The sequence below is a fragment of the Furipterus horrens genome, unplaced genomic scaffold (assembly GCF_987537825.1).
Source record: "Furipterus horrens unplaced genomic scaffold, mFurHor1.1.pri manual_scaffold_11, whole genome shotgun sequence".
Lineage (NCBI taxonomy): Eukaryota > Metazoa > Chordata > Mammalia > Chiroptera > Furipteridae > Furipterus > Furipterus horrens.
Genome location: NW_028327181.1, coordinates 89,870,319 through 89,896,160, shown reverse-complemented (window position 1 = coordinate 89,896,160; position 25,842 = coordinate 89,870,319). Strand labels below are relative to the sequence as shown.

The 25,842-nt window shown below is 49.3% G+C and overlaps 1 protein-coding gene across 1 annotated transcript in view; it reads left to right on the top strand.

Moving 5' to 3' along the window:
* Nucleotides 1-316: 316 nt before the first annotated feature.
* Nucleotides 317-25,842, top strand: part of ITGB3 (integrin subunit beta 3) — a 42,283-nt gene continuing 16,757 nt past the window's right edge. The window contains exons 1-9 of the mRNA XM_090291087.1: nucleotides 317-405; nucleotides 12,276-12,361; nucleotides 19,874-20,069; nucleotides 20,489-20,741; nucleotides 21,521-21,683; nucleotides 22,326-22,487; nucleotides 24,096-24,191; nucleotides 24,599-24,688; nucleotides 25,404-25,543. Of these exons, the coding sequence (XP_090147213.1) occupies nucleotides 339-405; nucleotides 12,276-12,361; nucleotides 19,874-20,069; nucleotides 20,489-20,741; nucleotides 21,521-21,683; nucleotides 22,326-22,487; nucleotides 24,096-24,191; nucleotides 24,599-24,688; nucleotides 25,404-25,543 (1,253 nt within the window). The 5' untranslated portion in view covers nucleotides 317-338. The remainder of the gene's footprint in view (nucleotides 406-12,275; nucleotides 12,362-19,873; nucleotides 20,070-20,488; nucleotides 20,742-21,520; nucleotides 21,684-22,325; nucleotides 22,488-24,095; nucleotides 24,192-24,598; nucleotides 24,689-25,403; nucleotides 25,544-25,842) is intronic.

The window sequence follows — 25,842 nt, the reverse complement described above, 5'->3', positions numbered from 1 at the left end:
TGGCTTTTCTAAGCAAACCAAGCGCACAGGCGTGGACCCTGAGATCATGAAGTCTGCGAAGGATGTGCCTTGCCCACACTCCGGCTCTGGTCCCAACCACGCCTCGCCCGCGGATAGAGGTGGTGGGAGAGAAGGCTCGGTTTTACACCGCGCCCTCTCCAGCTCAGGGTCCAGAAAAGAGCCCTCGGGGAGGAAGCGCAAGTCCATGGCCCGCCCCATTGCGTCCCACCCACGGCGTCCCCTCCCCTCCGGCTGCGGGAAAAGCGGCCGCAGGCGCTGCTGCTGGCTGTGGGGCGGGCGGGCGCGGCCGAGGCGGAGCGTGGCGGCGGGCGGACGAGATGCGAGCGCGGCAGCTCTGGACCGCTGCGCTGGTGCTGGGGGCGCTGGCGGGCGTCGGCGTCGGAGGTGAGTGAGGCTCCCGGCGGCGGGGACGCAGCTGTCCGGTGCTCCGCGCCGCGCATCCTGCCGCAGCCAACTTTGCAGACTCGGAGCGGGAAAACCCGGCGGGCGGGTCCTGCGCGGCTGCGCACGGAGGGAGCTGGGCCAGGCTGGGGCCGTCGGAGGCTGGAGCTGGGGGCCCTGCCGGCCGCGGGGTGGCCGGGTGATGGGCTACCGAGCGGCAGATCCTTCGGGACGCCGCAGCCATTAACCGGGTTAGGCGGCCGCTCTGGGCGGCCTCGACGTGCGCGGTGCGCTCAGCCCCGCATTCAGCCCCGGCTGCGCTCGTCACAGGTGTTCTGGCCGGTGGGATGGGGGACAGGCCGCGGCAGCCAGGGCGAGCTGCGGCTTCCCGGGGCTGCTCGCGCGCGTTGGCTGAGGCATGTGGTTGTAGTTTCTCAGATGCGAGTGTGTGCGCGCGGGTTTGCCAGTTACTCCACGTTCCTCTCTTTCTTTGTTACACTTTCTCCTCCACCCCCCGTTTTTTAACTTGGTGGCTCTCTGCGGGGGCGATTCACAGGAGAATGAGGACTCTGTTCCCGGGTGGCAGAGATGCCTCTGCTTCCGGTACAGACCTCGCGTTCGAAATCTCTCCAGTATATGCGAGGAGCCACGCCAAGGGTCCCTGAAGCTGGCTTGGGTCCCTGGCTTTGTCTCTTGCTTTTGCACGCACTATCAGCGGCCAAGGCAGTTGGCATTTGGCCTCATTGGTGCTGGGGAGGGGCAGAGCACAGCGCAGCCTGGGGTGCTGCCCGTGGTTCTTCCAGAGCCCTGGTGAGCTTCCCTGGCTCCTCTTCCTCTGGGTCTTACCGTGCAGAAGAGGCACAAGTGTTCATTTATGTACTTTTAATCAAAGAAGTGGTGCTCATTATAACAATTTGGACCCTGCAGAAAGTACTTTTTTTTAAAAAAAGTAGGATTTATTGATAAGTCCATTTCAAACGTAGCTATTCAGAAATACTTTGATGACTGCCTTCAAGACTTGTGTGTGTAAAAATGATTATACAGGACAGGGCAACAATATCTTTTTTAAAAACCACCTTTTTGGGAGATATGATTGACATACAAAAAAGCTATATATTTAATGTATAAAACTTGATGAGTTTGGAGAGAAGTAAACACCCATATCATTGCCACATCCTGTGAACCATAACCTTGATGGAGAAGTTACAGACAAGTTGTTACTGCTAAAGCTTCCCATGTGATAGAAGCTCAGACAGGTCAACTGACGTCTTTAGGCTGCAGTGAGTGCCTGATGACCATGGCACAGAAATATGTCTCCAGCTTCTGCCCTGGGCCTTGTTAGAGCCTTGGTCCAGACGCTGTCTGCTCTTGACTGGCCGGTGGAGAAATATGGAAGGGCAACTCAGCTGTCTCTTATAAAGAGCCTGCTTCTGTGAACATAGACCTTTTTGGTTTCTTTTCTTTTCCTTTCACATCCACAGATTTCTGATTTCCTGGATGATTTCTGAGCCTTATTTATTTATTTATTTATTTATTTATTTATTTATTTATTTTTATAGCTTTAGAAGTAAGTATAATAAAGTAACTTCAGATAGAGCCTAGCATGGCTCATGACTCAGTATTAGTGAAGACAAAGAGTGTGTATGTTATTTTGGTGTCTTTCTCTCCATCCTTCAACCTTAGTATATCTTTTGTTGATCTGGTTTACACAGTTGTAATGATCCATGTAGGATTCCACTGCATTGTCATTCAATGTCCAGTAGGAGATGTGTTCCCAGATGCGTTGTGATTGCAGCGACTTCAGCAGTGGTGCTCGGCTGTGCTGAGCTAGTCCCTAGGCTCCCTCTGAGAGGCTGGGTAGAGTAGAGTTCAAGAGCATGGGCTCTAGAGCCAGACCTCCTCAGTAATGAGCCCCCAGTAAAAGCAGACATTTTATGTTTAAAACCCCCATGCCAGTGTTGGTGGCTGGGTCGCAGATGTCATCAGGTCCCTGGGGAAGCAGGTGGTAGGGTAAGAGCAGGAGAATTATGTTGGGACACACAGTGTGGAAGGGACAAAGAAAGGTCTGGGTGTGGGTGGCAAAGAGACACCGTCCCAGAATAGTAGAGTCTGGCATGGAGAGAAGAGAAGTTAGTTGAGGGTAGAATAGAGTTTGGGGATTTATGTACAAAGGTGAGCTTTTTAGCATTGCTCAAGAAATACTGGGTTTTGTGGCTTCTCCATATGTAGGTCTTTATTCTAACCTGGGACCTCATGGGTAACAAGTTTTGTTTGCTATCACCATCTAAGCTGATTAGTTCTGAGCTGAGGTGCTGATTTCTCCTCCTGAGTTTATATCTCAGAAACTACAGCTGAACCCTCTGCAGCAACCCTTGAGGCCTGAAGACACACAAGAGGAAAGCTTGTTGACTGGAGAAAGGGCCAGCTATGGTTTACAGCCAGTCAGATGTAGGTTTAATTCTTGACTTTTAACTCTTATTGGCCGTGGGACCTTGGGCAAGTTACTTAATATCCTGAGTCCTCAGTTTCCTCTTCTGTAAAGAAAACAATACTTCTATGATTATGCCAGTTAAATGAGATGAAGGCACAACATAAACATTCAATAAATGGCAGCTGCTGTTATCATTGTTCTTGCTCTCCATGGTACCTACAATGTACGGGAGGCGACAGCTATCACTGCTTCATGAGTGTGTGCAATCCAGGCTCCCAGGATGAGACTGATGGGGTCCCTTTTTCACATCTATGTACCAGGGAGCCCCTTCTGATTTCAACCATTCCCTGTCAGTGGCTTGGCGTCTCTCAGCCATTTGTACCCATCAGAGGCCCACAGAAGAGGGCAAGGAGGAGAGAGGCTTATATATTTGCTTTGTCCATGAGAAAACCTTAAGTCCCGTCTCTGGGTAAAGGGGAAAGTAAAATCCACAAGATTTCAGGTTCCGTGAGAAGGACATGTCTACTTGGTCAGCATTCGGTGCCCAGTGCAGCAACGTAAGTACCTAACGTGCGCTAGGAAGAGGCATCTAGAGGTGATGTGCTTCCCTTTAAGAAACTCAGTAGTGGAATATCTGCATTAATTCACAGTGCTCCATCTGGGCACTGTATATTACAGCCAAGACCATGAATTCTTTGGGCATTTGGACCTTTGCACTATTGTACTATTTAGACCCCTGATATGAGGGTGCTTAAAAGTCAGGGGACCCTCTGTGAAGTGTCTGCCTTCCCCCCCTTCCTGGAGGAGACACACAGGAGAGCAGCATCCTGCTTTATCCCCCTCAAAATTGTGAGCGTTAGTGGCAGAGGTCTCCTGGGGACAGCATAAAATGGGGCCAGGAGGCAACAGCGAGGAGGGGGCATCTGGATATGACTCTGGAATTTACTAATAGAAATTCCTCCTCTGCAGCTCCCTACTCCTCTCGGGGTCTCTGGTTGTCCTCTCCTCCCAGCTCTAAGAAGCCTCTGCCCTGTTGGCAGGAACAGTGAGGAAGCATGCCCGCAGGAACCACAACTCATGAATCAGCAGACAGATAATTAACTGGGGGAGTGACTGAGCAGCTTCAGGGATAAACCACTTGACTTGACCCAGCCCCCTCTGCTGCCCACAGAGTTGGCTGGCTCCTTCACCCCATCTCCCCTTCTCCCTTTTCCTGAACCCTGACCCCTCCTGTGAGAAGATCATTGATGGAGCTGAGGTCACACGTGGAAATGCAGGTGTGGGCAGGGAAATCACATTGCCTCTTCTCCCTGCGTAAAATGCTGGTATTTATTTAAATGTGAAACTCTCCAGCAAAACAACTGATAACATCTGTCTTTCTCTCCATGCATGTAGTATCTCCAGGAACACTCTTTTATAAAAGTTAAGTTTATTGAGGTATATTTTACATACAGTATAAGTCATTCTTTTTAGGTGTACAGTTCTATGGATTTTGACAAATGCATACATTCACATACCATCACCATAATCAAGACACGGAATATTTCCATCACCCTAAACGGTTCCCTTGAGCTCCTTTGTCATCAGTTCTCTTTTCCCATCTTCAGTTCCTGGAAATTACTCATCTGTTTCCTGTCCTTAGAGTTCTGCCATTTACAGCATATCACATGAATGAAATCATACAGTATGTAGCCTTCCAAGTCTCGCTTCTTTTGTTTAGTATGATACATTTGAGATTCCTTGCTGTTGTTACATGTCGGAGGTCTAAAGGTTATCCGAGGCTACGTCATCTTCCTCAGGTGTTGAGATAGTTACCCTGAAAGGAGGGGGCTACATCCATTAAACCTGGGTCCAACTTCCAATTTCTAAAATTTCTAATTGGATAGATGCATGTGGGCCATGTAGATTAAGCCGTTAGATTTCCCAAGGGCTGAGTAGTAATATCTTCAGGATATTGGAGAGAGTTTTGCAGCAACCAGCACTTGTATTGTTCTTGGTCCTAAAAGCAGTGGATAGTTCGTGGCCAAATACCGCATGCCTCTGTCCTTGGAGCCAGAAGCTGTTAAGTAAACCTGGGGCTATTCTAACTCTAAAAGTGTTTTGTTAGCACCTTTGAAAAAAAGCGTCCCATTGTAAGTCTTATGCTTTCTGTCGTGGTCCCACAAAAAGACCATTCACCCTCCCTCTTAGCGTTTCTCAGTTCAGTTAATGAAGACATAAAAACATTCAAGGAGGGAATGAGATGATACAGGTTCATGAGGAGAAAGTCAAACATTGGAGAGTGAAGTGGCTGGTTTCCCTCTAATTCTGTTCCCTCCTAATGCCCACTATTGCTCAGACGGGGGATTCTATTCAGATCTTTCCCTCTTGCACATATAATTTGCATGCGTATGTATATTCTTTTACCTAAACTTGTGTTACCTTTTTTTTTAAAAATTTTATTTTTATTTATTTTTAGAGAGAGGGGAAGGACGAGAGAAAGAGAGGGAGAGAAACATCAATGTGTGGTTGCCTCTTATACACACCCTGCTGGGGACCTGACCTGCAACCTAGGCATGTGCCCTGACTGGGAATTGAACCAGCAACCTTTCAGTTTGCAGGCTGGCACTCTATCCACTGAGCCACCAACTAGGGCAACTTGTGTTAACATTTTTAAATGTACAAAAGCCACTTCCTCTCATATAGGGAAAAACAAAACAAAACACTTCAGTGTGAAAAGAACTGTGGATCTAGAATTGAGAAAACTGTATTGATTCGTGGCTCTGCAGGCTTTTCCATCAGTTTCCATCAATTTGCTGGTTGACTTTGAACAAGTCATGTTACCTCTGGGCCTCAGTCTCCTGGTGTCTCAGGGGCTGAAAATGACGGAAGGAGAGACTTTAGTTTGCTCCTGCCCCTTCCCACCATCAGCTGGAGAAGCTTTTCTTTTAACTCATTAATAACATGAAATTCCATGTAAGTATTATTGGAGGGAAAAAAGAAAGGTCTGCAGCTAAAAACACTCTTGAACCACTTCATCCTAGAAGAGAGCGCCGGAAGTTTAGCAAAAGGCACATTTAGTAGCCACTTTAAAGGTCCATGCAGTCAACTCAAAATCTCTTTGCTGATGGAATTCTTGGATATATGTAGTTATTTATCATTATTATTATTTCTCAAGCAGGATCATCCATTATAGGATCATTGCCACTTAATAAAATACACTAGGCATCTTTTTATGTCAGTTTATGGCTTCCTGTTACTTATCCCAAGAGCTATAGTTCTAACCAGAAGGCATAGTTATATGGATATACTGAATTTTCTTAACCAGCTCCCTGTCGGCAGACATTGGGATCATCCCCAGTTACCTGCTACTCACAAGTAAAACTACAGGGGATACCCCTGTTCGTTATTATGCCCCTTTGTTCAAGTGCCTCTACGGGCGGAATTTCTTGAACTAAAGCTGCTGGGTCAAAGGACATGAATATTTTCAATTTAAACCTTAACAAGTTTTGCCAAAGTGTCCTCCCAAATGGTGCGACCAATTTGCCTTCCTACCAAGACAGGTGGGCAGCGAGGACCGGGGACAGCACGGTTGTCTGCTGTCCGTGTCAGCAAGACGTGGGCTGGAGGAGGAGAGGTAGCAGCGCTGACAGCCTGCTGCCAAGGAGGTCACCAGCAGGGCGCCGCTGGGCTGGGCCCCGGCAGCGCTTGGTACAGGCTTGCCTCCTCTCTCTGCCGCGGGAACCAGTGGGAGACGGGGCCTGCACTGCTAAGCTTTTCCAGACCTTGAGAGGCGGCACTTGAATCAAACATCCGTTAGGCTACTGAGGATTTGGAGGAAAGGGGGCCCCCCTCATGTAGATTGGTGCAACCACTGTAGAGACCCAGCATGTAGGTTCCTCAAAAAATTAAAAATGGAACTGCCTTTTGACCCAGCGATCGCACCTCTGGGTATATATCTGAAGAAACCCAGAACACTAATTTGAAAGAAAAACAATACCATATGATTTCTCTTATATGTAGAATCTAAAGAACAATATAAATGAGTAAACAAAACAGAAACAGACTCATAGATACAGAGAATGAACTGCTGGTTGCCAGAAGAGGAGGAGGAATTGGGGACTGGGTGAAAAGGTGAAGGGATTGAGAAGTACAGATTGGTAGTTACACAATAGTCATGGGGATGTGAAGTGCAGCACAGGAAATATAGTCAAGAATACTGTAACAACTATGTATGGTGCCAGGTGGGTACTGGAAATATCAGGGCGAACACTTTGTAAAATATATGATTGCCTAACCCCTGGAACTAATACAAAATACAAATGGATATAAACTGTAATTGAAAAAAGAAAAATCGTATCAGTGAGGCCAGTAGGAAGAAATGGACACTAGTTCGTTCTTGGAGGGTTCTTGGACCCTGGGGTGCTAGGCTCCCAAGAGTACTGGTCCTCCTGTTGATCCTTCTGCTTGGAATATAAACTGTCAGGGCTGGCAGCACCTTGAAAGTCATCTAATTGAACACCATTTATTTTACTGAGAAGCAAAAAGGGAGGCCCTGAAAGGTGAAGTGACAATTAGTTTAGTGGCATTAGTTTAGTCCTTGGGGTCTCCTGTCTCCTGACCAGGGACTTCTTTACTGTGTCCTATTACAGACAAAGGGCTCTCTCGTTTATCCGACCCTGAGCTAGAGGGGAGTAGGGTGGGCATTTCTAGTGCAGGAAGTGATTACATTGAAGGCAGGGAGGAAAGAAAGCAACACTTATGGAGAATCCACTCTGGATGGTGCTTTCACACATGTTATCTCATTTAAACCTAACAACTCATGAGATAGGTATTCTTCCCATATTTGGGAGCTCAGTGGAGAGGAAGCAGCTGCCTGGGGTCTCTGGTGCTTAGCAGATGTGTCTGGGTAAGACCGTTAAATACTAGGGAACAACGATAAGTTCTTGAGCAGGGATGTGACCGCGAACCAGAGTCAACTTTAGAGAGGGCACCAGTGAGATGCCCGGAGGTGTCTGAGATCACACAGCTTTAGATGGTAAAGGTGGCTCTAGACCTGTCCTGCTTCCAGGTCTGTATGCTTTACCCCCGACTCCCACTGCTATGTACGCGATGACCATGCTCATTGTTTTTACGACCCCTGCCCTTACAGTGTTTCCCAGGGCCTGGTGTTATCACAACCATACAGAAGACAGGACTTTATCTGAGGATGGGCTTTATGGAGCGTTCAGGACATGGCTATCTAATTAATCCAGTTAAAGATGGTAACCAGACATGATCTGGCTTCGCTTACAAGGGCAAATTCTACTGACTGAAGGGTCAGTGAAAGGGTATAACCAGTTATCAAAACATCTGAACTTGGTCCAAGGGGATTTACTTGCTCAGGGCAAGATCCTTCCCACCTTTCCATCATGCCCCACATGCCATTCATCAGCCAGTCCCAGAATATATCTGGGGTCTGACCACACTACCGCTACCGCTACCATCCAAATCCAGACCCCTGCACTCTGTTGCCTGGATTATTGTAATGGGTTCCGAATCGGTCTCTCTCTGGTCTTGCTCCCTCTCAGTAGCCAGGATGATCTTTTTCCTGCTTACCTCTGCTCAGGTTCCTCCAGTGGCTTCCCACCACATTGAGGATGAAAGTCACACTCCCTACCATGGCTCCAGTCTCCTAGTGTTACTTACCGTCCCTGGCTGCGTCTCCAGCCACCTCGCTGCCTCTCTCCTCCTCCCCCTCTCTGCCTACTGTTTCTTTAAGAGGCTGAGGTCCATCTAGCTCTTGTCATGTTTTTTTTTTTTTTTTCTGTAATGCTCATCCCCTAGATCGTCCCATGACTTCCTTCTCTATATCATCTTCAGATGTCAACTCAGAGAGGTCTTTCCTGACCCCCTTCTCTAAAGGACACTCCCTCCTCTCGATGTGACCATTTCTTTATCCTGCTCTATTTTCAACCAGTGGCATTGGTGGGGTCTGTCCCTGTGCTTTTGAAACTGTACTTTTTGAAACTACTTTTGTTGTGGATGTTTTTATTTTCATCTTCCTCATTAAAATTGAAGCTCCACAAAAGCAGGAGGTTTATGTAGTTCACCAGTGTGCCTCCAGTGCCTAGGAGAGTGTTGGGCACAGTTAGGTACTCAATAAAAACTTGGTGAACGAACGAATGAATGAATGCTGACACTATTGATTTACATGAGTAGAAAAGTGTAAAACGGACCCCTCTTCTGTTATTCGCAGGTGGATTAACCATAGCAAAGCTTTCCTTCCAGGCTGGCTTTCTTCAATTACGCAGAGTATTTCAGGGCCGTGTGCCTCAAAATCATGTCGTATTTGCTATGGACATGCACATCCGTTTTGTAGTAGGTTCTTAGGGCTGCCGTAACTGGGTGGCTTACGACAGCAGAAATGTATTTTCTCTGGAGCCTAGAAATCGGAAATCAAGGTGTGGGCAGGGCCATGCTCCCTTTGAGACTCCGCAGAGAACCCTTCCTTGCCTCTTCCTGTCTTCTTTGGGTGGCTGGCGGTCCTCAGCATTCCTTGCCTTCCAGCTGCGACACCACAGTCCCTGCCTCTGTCATCACGTGGCATTCCCCTCTGAGTGTCTGTCTTCAGGTGTGTTTTCCTCGTAGAAGGACATCGGTCTTATTGGGTTAGGGCCTACCCTAATTAATGGTTTTGTCTTGATTATATCTCCAGGGATTCTGCTTCCAAATCAGGTCACAATCCTGGGTACTTGGTGGGGGGGCGGGGACTTCACCATATCTTTTTAGGAGACATTGTTCAACCCATAACACATTTTAATATTGATGGAGACAAATTATACACAGATGCTTTCTGAGGTTAAGTACCATATTTAATGGGCTCTGATGCACTTTAAAGCATAGTTTTAAATCTCTACAATCAGGATGCATCCTACGTGGTAGTTTGGGTTTCCTGCTGCTTTGAGCAGTGCTTCCCGGAGCTTTCTGCTCGGAGCACAGAGGTGTGTGTTACCTTGAACTCCACTGTTCTGTCTCCTTCCCCTTCCTTCTGTTCCCGAGCTGCTGCTTCATTTAATGAAGGAACAAAAATAAGTTAATCTTTCTGAGCAACTTGCTCTAGAGAAACTGCTCATGCACCCATATGGCAGTTAGCACGAGATGTTTTGTTTTCAGATGACTCACCCAGCCAGGTGACTGCGCTAGAAGCTCAGGCACCGGCCAAGTCCCCATGGACCTAATTAGTGATGAATCAAAGGTCAGTGACAGGGCTGGGGACCCAGGCCAGAACTCCTCTCTGGCAGACAGTCAGACATGTGTCCACAGTGTTTGCCGTACGTGTCATCCGTCCTTGTCCCTCTGACATCCCTCTCCTGAAGTCCCCTGGCTTCACGAGGTGGCCTGTTTCTGCATTTTGACATCCTGTGTCACAGGACATCATGTCCTCAAAACGGCTTTCATTGCCTCATGATGACTTCCACTGGCTCCCACTCCCTTCCTTGTTTTCCTTTTTTCTCCACTTTTCCCACCCTTTGTCTCCTCTGGTTCTGTGAATGGGGCTGAGGCGCCAAACCAGGGCCTTCTACTTCCCCTTCCCAGGCGAACTTCTTGGCTGCTCTTGGCTGTTGTTTCTAACTGGCCTTCTCTTCTTGGCCATCCTTCCTAGCTTGGCTTTTTTGAACACCAACATTCCTAACTCCATTTACAATCCAGATCTGACATGGATCACGGTCCCCGAGCCTGATGCTTTCTGGCTGCATGCCCTCACCACCCCTGTGTTCAGAGCACACTCGGCTGTCCCGTGGAATGGTGTCCACAGGGGGAAAAAAGGAAGTAATACGTTCACCTGTCTCAAGCAGCTCGGGACTCGGGATAAAGCAGCAGGAACAAAAACAACAGCAACCACAGAAGCATTTGTTAAGTTCTTGCTGTGTGCCAGCTCCTGTCCTCAGAGGGTGACACAGATTGGTTCGTGGAATCCTTACAATCACCCTCCAAGGACCATTGCCAGTCCCCCTTCTTTCCCCTGCTCTGGCTAAGCTGCCAGAGAGCAAAGCGGGAGTAGGAGCTGTCTGGTTTTGGCAATGGCAAGGTTCTGATGAAGATCCCTACTTCCCCAGCAGAGCTGAGTCGGGGCCTCTGAGGCTGAGCAGGAACCCAGGCCTTATGAATGACTGGAAACAGAGCCCCAACCCCCTCCCACATGCTCGGGAGGGAGGGGTGGCCTCGGAGCAGCAGCTCATTGAGTCAGCATGGCCCAGGCTCAGAGACTTCCGATGAGTCCATCCGTTTCAACCACTGCATCCAGGAACCTGCCCTTGGTGGCAGTTTTTGGTGGGGAGTGGGGGGGTGTACCATGGGGGGTGGGGGGACAAAGGGGACACTTTAGAAAACTGGATAAAGGAACTGTCAGGATAACTGGGTCGCGGGGAACAACGGGTCTTCCCCATTTGCCCCTTATATTGGAAAAGGCATTCCTGAGGGGCACTGAAGGGTTCACCTGGCTGAGGCCAGGCTTAGTTACCTGAGCCGGGGGCAGCATGGAGAATGGGGCTTCTGTCCAAGCAAAAGCCTAACGTCTTCTTCTACACTGGGCTTTTCAGGGCTATTTTGGTTCCTCTCGTTGTCCCTACTCCTCCCCCACCCCCCGATTTTTCTCTGTCCTTTGACAGGATGAAGACTGTTCACATCTGAGTGGCATTTTGTAGCATACCAAGTATACTTTTCCCTTACCTCACTGAATTCTTGCGCAGATCTTGTGAGATAAATATTATCATTTCGCATAAGTTAATTGAGTTGCCCAAGGTCATGCCACGGCCGGAAGAAGAGCATTCAGAATTCAGATACAGGCTTTCCAGTTCCAGATTCCATATTCTTCCAGCTCGTATCAGTCAGCCTTTTCTAACATTCCTGCAGTTCTTCTGCACACCTGTGCTTGGATCCAAAGATACATATATTGGGAAGTCTGAAGGAATTCCAGATTTGCTTTTCCCTGGCAGGCCAGGGGAGCAGGGCTGCACCCCCCTCCGATATTTAGGCTGCATGTTAATTAGTGCGCCAGGGCTTCGGATCCCCTCTGTAGCGACGGTGACTATATCACCAGGATAATCGGAGAGAGGACACATCGCCATTGCTCGGGACCTCACGTTTTCACTTGCACAATGTAGGCATCAAACCAGTTGTCCGTTCAAGCCTTTCCCTCGGTTATGAGCTGACACTTGGGGCCCCCGGCTCAGCCCTGCTCCATCACCTGTGGCTTCACTGACAGAGGTCAGAGATGAGCTTCTCACAGCCTTCCTCATTCTCCTTTTTATCCAACAGCACGCGTTGGGTAAATGTCTGTGGTCTGCTTAGGGTGTGTTTGTGTGTGTCAGAGATCTGTGCATCGGGGCGTCTGGGAAAGTTGGGAAGGATGGGGCAGGTTCCTTACTTTGTCAAGTCAGCTCAGGGCTAATGCCTTTGTCCCTTTGTGTCTCTGTGGCAGGGCCGAACATCTGTACCACACGAGGCGTGAGCTCCTGCCAGCAATGTCTGGCCGTGAGTCCCATGTGTGCCTGGTGCTCAGACGAGGTAAGGAGCAGACACCTAACCTTACTTATTCCCCAGACTTGGTTGCGTTTGCGAAGGTCCAGACCCACGGGACAGCTTCTCCCTCCTAAATACACAAGCCCCTTGTCCCTTCTGCACAGAACTAGGGTGAAGCGTTCCCACTGAGGGATGCTGTTGTGGGGGTGTTGCTGGGAATGCCATCCAGGGTCCACTGGATGGCCCGCGGCCCTGGCCAGTTTGGCTGTCCCTCCTGGACTCACGGTAGCCGTTACCACCTCACCATGCTTCGCTTACTTCTGGCTGGGATGTGATATCCCAGGGAAGCAGGGCCTCAGGTCCCCAAAGGAGAGGCGGGAGAGAGTTACAGGTACACAGGGGAGGCTGGTTTATAGACACCCCAGAATGTTTAAAAGGCAAATGAAAAAGGGTCTTGCTCTTGTATGGCGGGATGTTTCGTCAGAAGGTCTTCTGTTTCCTTTTCCTCTCTGATGATTGGGCCCCGAAGCTTTACCTTTTTCTCTCTCTCCCTCTTCCCTTTCTCCTTCCTGGGTGTCAATCAGGGACTTTGATGAGGACAGGAGGGTGACAGGAAAGGGTTAGCTGAGTCTAGGCAGAGGGTTTGTTGTGTCTGGGGCCCTAGGGAGTGAGTGTGTCTGAGGGAATGGCTGTGTTTGTGGCTGCGATGGGAATGTGGAGCTGGCAAGACCTGGCAGTGGTGGTGGCGGGGCGGGCTGGGGGGTGACTGTGGCTGGAGAGTTCCCAGTGATTACAGTCTGAGGCTGAGTCATTGGCCTGGCTCCCGGCAGGTGGTTACCTGAACTGCCGCCTGGCTGCGCTCAGCCAGCGGAGGCGCCCTCCCTTCCACGGCAGCACGCTTCTGCTCTCTGCAGGTTTTACTGCTCTTACCCAGGACCTCATTCTGTCTGCTTCTTTCCCAATCTGCTGAGTTTCCTAAAAAGGCAACTTCCCTGGCAGGCTGGGGGCGGGTGGGAGTGGGAGGCTGTGTTTATGCCTGTCCAAGAGGACTGCCAGAGGCGGAGGCCAGCTCAACACACTGCTTTGGCCTGTGTGCAATTCCGCACGGGAACTGCTTCCAGAGGCAGCTGCCCAACATCTGGGCCACATTGACTTCATTTAACAAATGAAACCTTCCCTGAGGCTCGGAGTGGGGGTGCAGGGTGGGGTGAGCCCTTCCCCTCCACCCCCGCAGTTCCTCCACCCCTCTGGGCTGAGGCCACTGCTCAAGTGTGATGTGGTCTCCTCCCTCCTCATTTGCCATATCCTCCTTCCCTGGGTCACCATCCTGATATTATCAAGCTTCCCTTACAAGGAGGTTGGAATTCTGCCCCTGAATTCTGGAGAGGGGACAGCCTTATTGGATGGATGGCCTGCAGCTGGCTAGACAGGTGTAGCCAGGGGGCAAGTCTACTGTAGCCCAGAGGAGTCTGGGGAAAAAGGAAACAAGTTCTTGAAGTGTCTCTCACCTCTCTTGATCTGCATAGGGACAGTTCTTGTAACTGAGGCCTGACCAGATGAAGCCCCTAGGTGTCTTGTCTAGATTTCAGAGATGCAAATGCAGATTTTTTATGGATGACTATGGTGAATTTTTGTCCCCTGGGGAAGAACAGGGGAGGGCAGGGCAGGGAAAATACAGGGTACAATCAAAACATAAGGTAGGACCAGCCTAGGAATAGGAGTGGAATCAGAGAGAAAATGGGTGCACTAGGGCCAAAGACAATGAGGGGAGGAAGGAAGTCCAATCAGATATTCTCTGGGAGACTGGGATGGAAACAGGGAAGTGGGAGAGGTCAAGGGTTTAGTGAATGGCTACGACTTTCTCTGAGCAAGAGGGATAAGGGCAGGGGAGGAGAGAAAGAGAAGAGGGGAGGAGCAGGGGAAGAGGGGTGCAGGGTATCTGAGGAGCCCCTTGTGGCACAGAATGCATCAGCCAGGGAGGAATGGGACGTGGGAATCCCAGGCTATCATCTGAACACGGCTGCTATTTTTTTTCCTGGAGGCTTCCCCTGCACAGGCTGTGTTCGACTGCTAAAAGTGTCTTGGCTTTTGACTTAAAAAACCCAGAGTGAGCCGCGTGGGCCATTTTGGATGTGATTTGTTGGTTAATTGACCCTGGAGAGCCTCTGCTTCTGCCTCCTCTACCTTGGCTGCTGTAGGGAGGATTGGCAGCCTCTGGAAAAACAACTGGTTGGGCTCAGCGTTCTGGTGGTCCTAGAGGACAGCGGCTCTGGGTGTGTATAGCAAGCATTGGCCTCGTTATAGGAAAGCATAGCCAAAGTGGATGAGTGCAGAGTTCTGGGCCCATCGTATAGGGTGTGTTCTTGTGGGGGGTGGTGATACTGACACTGGTCGGGGCGGTATGCCGTCCTTGGGCTGTGAATCTAGCAAAGAAGCTTGCCTCACACAGAGATTCAGCTTGTGGTCTTGGTCTCATTGGCGCCATGTTGGAATCTAACCCCCCCCCCCCAACCTGTCCAGTGGTGAGAATTACCTTGTGTGTTTGTTAAATGTAAAGCTTCCCAGGGTCCCAGGATGAACCTTTGTACCTATTGCATCACAATGGGTTGTCATGATAGCAAGTCTGGCAAACACTGCTCATTGAAAGTGCTGATCGTTGGCGTGGTGGTGGTTGGAAGTGGAGTTAAAGTTGCCAGATAAAATACAGGACACCCAGTTAAATTTTAATTAAACAACAAACAATTTTTAGTACAAGAATGTCCCAAGTATTTGCTAAATTGGACAACCCTAAGGTGGAGGGAAATACTAGGAATTTTTGTATCGTTTTGAGGGCACACCAGAAGGTGGCCCAGCTCACACACTGCTTGACATCCATGGATGAAGGAGAAGAGGTGGGTTTGGGGCCAGCAAAGGAGAAGACTCCCGTGGGAATTACTTCTTACTTTCTTCTCTGCATCTGTGGGGAAAAGGCTTAGGCCACTGTTTAATTCCTTTTTAGTTTTTAACATGACTTCATGCTTACTTCTCTGCTGCTTTCCTTTTTCTTTCTACCTTTTTTTTTTTTTTAATCTGGAGGATAAATGTTCATTTGCAGAGTTTTGCCCTAACTTCTTATTGCAAAAAAATGTATAATATTAAGTGTCCGTCCCTCTATAAACAATAGGGTGTGAATACTAATAACCATGAACTGAAACGACTTCCTCTCCTTCTTTCTGTCTCCTCCCCACTTCTTTCTTTGGACACTCAGGTGATCTCTCATCACTGGACATCAATCTAGAAAACAATGTTATTTTATTTGGGTTGGGGATGTTTAGTAGCTCTCTGGGGAAGAAAGCAAGTACCAGGACATATTATGCTTTGTCTTCCAGGAACAGAGCATGGAATAATGGTAGTACGTAGTAGAGAAGAGTCACCTTCTGTCCTGGCTGGGTGGCTCCGCTGGTTGGAGCATCATTCTGTACAACAAAAGGTTGCAGGTTCTATCCCTGATGGGGCTTCCTACAGGAGGCAACCCACTGATGTTTGTTTCTCTCTCTTTCTACCCCTTCCTCTTTTTCTAAAAAAGTTAATAAATGTATCCCTATGTGAGGATTAAGAAAAAAAGAAAGAAAGAGAAAAGAATAACCTTCTATTTGCATTTATTTGTTTATATCATATCAAAAGGGTTTGACTAAATTTGACTTAGGTTGAGATTTTTAATTTTGAAAGCATTTCACATTCACAGTCTTATTCTATCCCCTGAGCAACCCTGTGAGATACGTAGGTAATGACAATTATTCATGCTGTACTTTTCCAATGTCCAAAATGGGATTAATGGAGAATGGGAGTCATCAATGGAGAATGGGAGTAATAGCATGTGTCAGTCTCCCAGGAGGGCGAGGGAGTTAGCTCACTGAGCACGTTGGCTGGGCCCTCCCACCTCTCGGCTTCAGTCATCCCCTGGGTCTTGGTTATTTTTGCCCTTTTTGTATGGCATCCGGTTTCACTGGGAAATGGAACTAATATTCCTCCCCACGCCTTCCACTTTGTCTCTGAGTAACCTGGAGACATTCTTTCTACTTACTCAGCCTGCATTATTAAGAGAGGGAATGTTGCCCAAGTGTGTTGAGGTCACTGCGCCGGGATTCTTTTGGGACAGAAGGCTCTCGGGGAGAACGTGGCTGAGGAGTCGGCCTATTATGTTCTTGCTCTCTGATGCCAGTGACCACAAAGGGAGGGACGGAGACAGCTTTTGTTTCTTAGTGTTTACATTTCTAAGGAAATTCATAAACAAACCATAAGGACTGTCAGCAAGGCTTAGCGCTTCAAATCTTCTAATAAGCACTGTCACGTTAGAACATGGGGTCAGGAAACCCCCCTCCAGACTCGAAACCTTCTCTGCCTTCGCTGATGCAGCTTGAAGACACAGGATGGCCTTGCCGTTCTCATTTTTGTCCTGGCCTCGCCCTTCCCTCTCTCCTTCAGCATCTGCCTCAGTCCTGGAAAGGCTCAGCTCCTTGGTGCGCCTTGGTCTACGCAATCATTGCCTTTTTTGGAAGGGTTTCTTCCTGGGGCTCAGTGGGCAACTGGAGTCAGAGATAAGGGAGGGAGTTTCCTGAGCAAGAAGGGATCTGCTCGCTTCCTGAGGGAGAAGCTTCAGGAGAGACGGGCTGGGCCAGCAAGAGGAGTTTGGGCACAAAAACGCAAAGTGCTCACGCGTCCTGCCCTGGGTCATTCTGTCCTCAGCCAGCGTCGGGTGCCGAGGGGGATCATCATTTCTCTCAGAGGCTTGGAGGATCGGGGCTGCCCTGTTGGGATCTTCTGAGTCAGGAAGGTTAAGTCTTAGGCGCTGTTTCCCATTGCTGGTGTCCCTCTGCCAAACGCCGGGAAGCTGGGGAACAAAGAAGGAAGCTGCTGGCTTCCCAAAGCTGTCTCCTCTTTCTGCCTGGGGCTGTTTGTCTTAGTCTACTCACACTGCTGTCACAAAAGTACTGTAGACTGGGTAGGTAGCTTCACAACAAACATTTATTTCTTACAGTTGTGGTCCAAGATCAAGCACTGTCGACGTCACAAATGGCCATCTCCTTGCTCTGTCCTCGCGTGGCAGAAGAGTCCAGGCAGCTCTCTGGGGCTTGCTTTTAAGGGCACTAATCCCACTCAAAAGGGCCCCACCTTGTGACCGAATCATCTCCCGAAACACACCTCCTAATACCATCACCTTGGGGTTTAGGGTTTAGCATGTGACTTCTGGGTAGACACAGACATTCAGCATGTAGCCCTGCGGTGTTGTTCATCTTCCTGCCATCCATTGTTGGGAAGCTGTTCAGCCTATCTGAGGAGGACTGGGCAGGAGAGGGAGAGAGACTTTGAGCACTGCAGGGTGCTCTGGGCTACGGAGTCCTGATTTTTAATTAAAAAAAAAAATTATTGATTTTTGAGAGAGAGAAGCATTGATTTGTTGTTCCACTTATTTATACACTCATTGGTTGTTTCTCGTATGTGCCCTGACCAGGGATTGAACCCGCAACCTTGGCATATTGGGACGACACCCTAAGCAACGGAGCTACCCAGCCAGGGGCAGAGTTCTGATTTTTAGAACATGGATAGCCCCTTGTGGCCCAATCCCTCTTCTGGAAATATGACTACCAGTCACCTGAGGGGGCTGAGGAGGCAGAATGCTATCTATCCTTCCCACACCTCCCACCTCCCCATCTTGCATTCTGTTCCCCACCTGGGGTGTTCTCGGGTGTGTCGCTTCCAGGGCTCATCACTTCCACATTCCTGCTTCTCTGCCTTGATTCTCACTCTATGCAGAACATAATACAACTTATTGTTTGTGAGGATAATTGCAGTTAGACAATCTAATTATTGTCTCCCATCTGCTACTTCCTAGCTCTGTAACTTTGGGCAAGTAACTTAACTTCTCCAAGCCTTAGATTTCTTGCCTGTAAGATTGGGTTCCTCACTTGTGAAGCCTCCCAGTCTCAGGCTCCTCATTTATAAGATGGTAGTCATTCCAGCATTACGGAACTGTAACCAGGAAGACTGCAGTAACCCACGCAAAGAGCTTATCATAGTGCCTGCCACGCAGTGAGCGCTCGATAAATGTTAACACTAGCTGTCCCGGGGTATCGATGTGGCTTATTCAGCTGACTTCTGGAAGTGGTTGGGAGCAGGGGTGGGTGGAGGTGGGGGCTGGTTTGAGGGCCTGAAGCCTAGATGTTGTGAAACAGGTCCAGGGTGGGGTTTTCCATCTTTCCCGCCAGTCCCCCCAACCTGGCAAGGAGCCCTTGTGGACTTATGCCCACACAGTGCTGGCTAAACTTGCTGAACGTCAGAGCAGGAAGGGACTGAAAATGCCATTTCATCTAAAAGGTGAGGAAATGCAGGCTAACAGGAGTGAAATAACTCATTTGAGGGCCCATGGCTAGTTCGTGGCAGACCTAGGGTTGAACTGGCTTCCTGATTTCCCGTTTCCTTCCCAGGGCAGCTGTCCTGCCCTCAGTACTTAGGTGTGGACCTGCACAGAGCTCCAGAGGGGTGGGGGTGGGGGTGCACACCAGGGTTTTTGGAAGCGTGCTCTTTGGATCTTTGTCCAGGATGAGGGAGGAAGCTTAAAGTGATAGCATAGGCTCTGGCCAGTGGCCTGGCATCACGGGATTTGCCAGGCTTGTGCAGTTTATTCAAAATTAATTTATCCAGAAATTATTTATAGAGCATCTTGTAATAACAGCTAACATTTAATGAGCACTTACCCTGTGGCAGGCTGTGTGTTCTGCATGCATTGTCTTACTCAGTCCTGCACAGCATCCCTGGGAGGCTGGGGCTGTTGTTAGCTTCATGTTATAGCTGAGAAAACCAAGTGTGGAGACTAGGTAACTCCTGCTAGTAACCGGCTAGGAAGAGGCAGTGCTGAGGTGCAGTCTCAGCCCGTCTGCGCCTGTGCGCTTAGCCCCTGCTCTCTGCTGCGGCCCCGCACTTCTTCCCCCGCCCACCTCTGTGGTAAGTCCTGCGTTGGGTGCTGGGACAGAAAGGAAACAGTCCGTGCCCCTCATAGACCTCAGATCCTAACCAGTGTCTCAGCACAGTGGCCTCCAAACTATTTCGACCCTGACCTCTAGAAAGAAATACATTGTGTATCATTATTTATTGTACATATTATACCCCAACCCTCAATATATAAATGCTTTACAAAATAATATTTACTTTTACTATTTTATATACTTTGATACTGTCTATTCTATTCTATTGCATTTTATTTGATAAATAGATGGTTGTGACCCACTACATTGCTTTTTGGGACCCACAAGTGGGTTGTATTTCAGAATTTGAAAAGCAGTGGTTTAACAGGCATCATACAGCGTTGGCTCTCTTCCTAACGACCAATCCATTAATAGGTACTCACCCAACCTCTCTGTTGCCTCAGTTCCCCCCTTCTGTACAATGGACCACATGAGTTGATTCAGCTCCAAAATGCTAAGTAAGCTCTAGGCCATTGGGAGACAGCAGAGCCTGCAGGAGACAGAGAACCACCATAGCTCTAACCACAGGGCTGCCCCTTGGGCTCCTGTTTTACAGAACCTGCCTCTGGGCTCATCCCGCTGTGACCTGAAGGAGAATCTGCTGAAGGATAACTGTGCCCTGGAGTCCATCGAGTTCCCCGTGAGTGAGGCCAGCATCCTGGAGGCCCGGCCTCTCAGCGACAAGGGCTCTGGAGATAGCTCCCAGATTACGCAAGTCAGTCCCCAGAGGATTGCGCTCCGGCTCCGGCCAGGTAGGGATGGGGCTCATCTGGGGCAGGTGTCAGACAGATGGCCACAGGGCACAAGGTGGAGGTCTGATCAGGAGGACTTGGGGAAGTAGCTCACAATATCAATGGGGCCAGAAGAGAAGGATGTGGGGACAGGTGTGGGCAGGAGAATGGAAAAGAAGGGAAGGCGTTAGGACTTAGAGTCAGAAGATTTCAGTTTGAATCTTGACTCTCCCATATATTAGCTATTTTACCTTGGGCAAGTCACTCAGTCCTTCTAACAGAGTAGGTACTCAAAGAAATGTTTGTTTCTTCTTTCCCCAATGCCAGGGTTTTCTGGTTTGGTTTGATCAAGAAGTTACTTAATCCTAACTGTGTCCAAATTAACTTATTAAGTCTTAGTGAGAGGAGAGGAGAAAAACTAACATCCTTCTGCCTTCCAGATGATTCGAAGAGTTTCTCCGTACAAGTCCGGCAGGTGGAGGATTACCCTGTGGACATCTACTACTTGATGGACCTGTCTTACTCCATGAAGGATGATCTGGGGAGCATCCAGAACTTGGGTACCAAGCTGGCCTCCCAGATGCGCAAGCTCACCAGTAACCTGCGGATTGGCTTTGGGGCCTTTGTGGACAAGCCTGTATCACCATACATGTACATCTCCCCCCCAGAGGCCCTCAGGAACCCCTGCTATGAGTAAGTCCTCCTCCAGAAGTCAAGGCTGAGTGTGGGGGCAACAGTAATGGGGGCAGGAGACCTTCAGAGGGGGGAAGGACTGAGCTGAGAGACAGCTTTTCGGAAGCATTGATTGTGACTTTTCTAATTAAACCAAGAATTTACGGAAGCACCTTCTACGTACAGGCATTTGGGTGCTATGGATGGGATTCAGGGTGGGACATAGTTCCAGCCTTTTATAGTTTGAAGTGTAGTAACTGCCACCACTTCTGTGACTCAAGGTAGTAGACTCTTGGTATCCAGACTTGTCAGTTTATCGATGGTTCAGGGACACTATTATCGGTGAAACTTTCGCTTTATGTTGGTTGTGTTGTTACTTTAGGAAAGTATTAAATATAAGATGACAGCAACAAGAGCCTCACTGTGATCTAAGTGCTTTATATGTGTTAACTCATTTAAGCCTCACAACGACTCTTATGAGATATGTGCCCTCATTTCCCGTTTTTATAGGGTAAGTATAGAGAAACTGGCCGAGGATCCCATGACTTATAAGTAGAGGAGCTGAGATTTGAACCAAGGCAGTCTCGTTGTGCAGGGCACTCTCTTATCCTCTAGGCTAGCTGGGGGTAAGGCCAAGGCGGTACTTTGAGGGATTTGGAGTCTGAACTGTCTGGGTAATTGTGGTTGTATAGGACTGGCTTGGGCATACCACTGTCCATATTTGTCCCCCTCTCTTTCCCTCCCGCTCCACGTGCAGCCTTTTTAGGCTGTCTGCGTAAACGATCTCCTTCCCTTCCCAGGATGAAGGCACCCTGTTTGCCTATGTTTGGCTATAAACATGTGCTGGCACTAACTGACCAGGTGACCCGCTTCAATGAGGAGGTGAAGAAGCAGAATGTGTCACGGAACCGAGACAGCCCAGAGGGTGGCTTTGATGCCATCATGCAGGCTACAGTCTGTGATGTGAGTTTCGAGGGTATGGAATGCCGGGTGTGGTGAGTGCAGATCAAATGGGGAAGGAAGTGGCTCAACTGTGGGGATTTCTGTCTGAAATAAGAGATGGGAACTAAGTAGAGTGTCATACATTATAAGCAGTAAATTGCTCCTGGTCAGCATCCTCTGCCTGTATCCGCTCCCTGGCCAGAGCGGACAACCTTCTGAACCTCGTAGTCCCAGATGTTCTCTGGGGAGAGCATCACCTCATCTTCTCTGGAAGTGAATCAGAGTCAAGCTGGGTTAACTTAACCTCAGCAAAACAGGATGATATTCAAAAAGGATTCCTTCTAGCCCAGCCCAGCTTTGCAGATGCAGGTGGGTTTCTAGTTCGGCCATATGAGTATCACTGGAAGAGTTATACTTGGAATTGAATCAGGTGTCCCTCAGCTGCGTGAACTAATCATCTATGAGACTGTTTTCTAGAAGAAGAACAGAAACCCCCGAGTTGGAAAGTTTCAGCTTGTGCTTCAAGGACTGGGCCTGAGGCCCTTCACCAAGACAACCCGTTGAGACCTTCAGGTGGAGACATCCATGGGTCTTTGTTTTCTGCCAATGACAGGGCTGATGTGAGTTACTTTCTCTCTTTTGCCTTTTTTTTTTTTTAAACAGGAGAAGATCGGCTGGAGGAATGATGCGTCCCACTTGCTGGTGTTTACCACTGATGCCAAGACGCATATAGCGCTGGATGGAAGGCTGGCAGGCATTGTCCAGCCCAATGACGGGCAGTGCCATGTTGGCAGTGACAACCATTACTCTGCCTCCACTACCATGGTGAGATTCTTGACATGACCTGTGGTCTCTGTTCACTATGGCCGGCTGCCCTATCCCAGGCAGAGTTTTCGTGTGAATTAGGAAACAGTAGCCCTTCCTCTGGGCCGGGTTCAAGGGGTCGTTTCAGCCCACCCTGACCCCTAACTAGACAGCCTCATTCAGGGCACAGCCTGTACAATGACTAGAAAGGCTGTGATCAGTATTACCGCTCTCTCCACTGCCTGTGGCACCAGCAGTGACGTCATAGCATCCAGAATGGACCCAAGGATTCTGCAGGTCCAGCTGGAAAGCAGGCCTTCTCGTCCACAGTGCAGGGATCAGCTGCTTCGGGGAACACCGTACTCACTGCTGGTTATTGGAAGGCAATGGAGGAAAAAGAGGCAAAAATCCTCAAAAGCATGGAGAGCCGGTCCTGCGAGGAGAGGCTACAGGGCTCAGAACCGTTTAGCTTGAGAGAAAGAAGGCGGCTGAACAATGATTTAGCTGCGACGTGAGAAGTCTTCTTATAGGTTGTTTTCTATGGCCGTAGAAGGTTGAATAAGAGGAAAGGAGAGGAGTTTCAATTGAAACAGGAGAGAGTGATGTATGCCCTGGAGAAAATAGACCCTCAGAATGCTGATATCTGGGCGTCGTGGGGGAGGTGTGAACTCTTTATCTCTTAAAGACCAGATAGTACCCACCTGGTCTAGGTGCCTTCAAGGTGCAGCTGTGTGAAGGCAGGAGCCTGAGCTGGATAATCTCACGAATTCCCTGCAAGGTCTAGGATCCCAGGGACGTGTTCACAATTCACCAGAATTCCTAATGTGGCTTGAATTCCTTGGTGTCAGCCATATCCAAGTAGAGCACTAGCCAGCAATGGGTGAGTCAGCAACCACTGACACCTCATCTAGGAAAGGCTCCTTACCAGAGGCCGAAGGACATAAAGAGACTATATGGAGGGCCAACCCTTAGGGAGTTTTTGGTTTAGTCAAGCTGTGTTACCAGTAACACCAGATGCATGATTAATGTTAAATGTGTAGCATAGTCAAGAAGGTCTTCATGTATTCAAAGGAGGTAAGCTCATCATGAGCTGGGGTGGTCAAGGAAGGCCTCCTGGAGAAGGTAGGATCTGAACTGGGTCCCTGGGCAGGAGCAGGATTACCAAAAAGAATGCCTCTCCAGGTGGGAGGAAGAGAATGGGCCACATCAGTGGTAAGTGGGAGGGGGAGAGAGATGAGCGATGACTGAAGAGGAAGATTGGAAGGACCACTTGGTGGAGGATTCCAAGCGCCAAGTCAAGGCAAAACAGGAAGAAGCTTCAAAACAAGGTCTAACAGTACCTGGCCCATGGAGGCTGCTCCTTGGTATGAATGCATCGAATTCGAGTAGGAAGAAAGAGGTGCTTAGTTTTGACACCATCAGCCCGTACCTCCTCCTCTGTCTCTGGAGTTCACAACTGGGTTTGTGCTGCTGGTTACCCCCTTGCCTCACATTAATCACGGGGTGGCAAAGTTTAATCAACACCACTGTCTGGGCCGTGGCTCAAGCCAGCCAAGTTCTAAGGCTTAGGGTCCAGGGGTGCATGTGAATAGACTTCTTAGCAAACCTCCCAACCCTCCATTTGTACAGGATTATCCCTCTCTGGGGCTGATGACCGAGAAGCTATCCCAGAAAAACATCAATCTGATCTTTGCAGTGACTGAAGAGGTAGTCAAACTCTACCAGGTAACTGTGCTGTCAGGGCTTTCTGGACTGGGAGTGGGAGGGGGGCCTGTATGGGAGGACCTGTCTCAGGGACCCAGCAATGACCATGGTTTCCAACCGGGAAAGACCCTTCTACAACATGTTCCCAGGAGCTAATGATCCTTCCCAGCCGTGAACCTAGTGGGATGGGTGTGTGGGTGTTTGCAGTGGGGAAGGGGAACAGTCCTCCAGGGTGAGGGGTGTGAGAAGTGTTCTCTCATTTTTCTGCATGCTGAAACACTGCTAGATTGATTCCTGGTGGTAACAAGACGAATATCTCATTCTTCTCTCAATCTTCGTTTCAAGACCCTTCATCTGATTAGGGCAGGGCTTTTGGAGACCACCACCTTCATTCAGTCAGCCCTGGACACCTTTGTCTTCCTTTCTAGAACTACAGTGAGCTCATCCCAGGGACCACAGTGGGGGTTCTGTCCGCTGATTCCAGCAACGTCCTCCAGCTCATTGTTGATGCTTATGGGGTAAGTGTCTTGCCCCGGGAAGGGACCCTCTAAGAGTTCAGCATCACTTGGCATTTACCCTGGGGGGGCTCCAATTTGGGGGTCCTGGCTGCTGGTCTACCCTGCAGCCCTCACTGCCTTCCTCTTGTTCTTCTAGAGGCCAGGTGGTGGCCAGCACTGGGAGGAATGCAGCCTTCTGAGAAAGCAAGGGCTCAGAACGGAATGCCAGGGAGCTTAGGGACCATGGGCGAAGAGCTTAGAGGAGGTGGGAGGGAGAGGATGGGGGTGGGGAGGAGAAGGGAGCAGAGTCCTGAAGGTAGAGGAGGAGGGAAAGTGAGTGAGGGAGAGCTGGGCTCCAGCAGGAGAGAAGAGGGGGCTGAGCCACAGGGAAGATGAGGCTGATTGAACGTGAAGTAGAAATTGCTGCCTCCCCAGGTGACCAGCGTTAGCACTTCCCTTTTGCACACCCGTGAGGCCTGCAGGAGGGCGTACTGGTTTTGATTTTATACAGACTCACGTAGACACAAGTAGGAAGGGAGAGGGAGCGGGGCCTGACCGGAAATATAGCAGGTAACAGCCTCCCAGGGGTATCCGGCAGCTTCTGGGGGAACCTCAACATCTGGCACTGCCAGGGTCAGTCCAGGGCCACCTGGTAGCTTCTGCTTGGGATGGAATTGGCACCTACCCATTTCCACTCAGTCCATTGCCTTGCCTTTTTTTGCCCTTTTCTGCTCAGAAAATCCGCTCTAAAGTAGAGCTGGAGGTGCGTGACCTTCCTGAGGAGCTGTCTCTGTCCTTCAACGCCACTTGTCTCAACAATGAGGTCATCCCAGGCCTCAAGTCTTGTGTGGGACTCAAGATTGGAGACACGGTGAGGTGGGCTGGGCTGGGGCTGAGGCTGGAGCTCAGACCTGGCCTGTGCCCTGGAGTGTCTGTGGGCTCCCCACCTCTCCTCCCTGTACCTTGTTCCTGGAGGTCATTACCACTTAGATGTGATGGAGCTGCTAACCTTTTCCTTTGAGGCTTCTGTTGTCTAAACTTCCTCTATCTGTTAAGTGAACTTCGTTATCAGGATTTTTAAAAACTTGCGTTGAGGTTACTCCTGCTTGTTTGTGCACAGTTGATTGCAAATGAAAATATTTCTTACCTTCAGCCCCTAATCAGTCTGCAGCCTC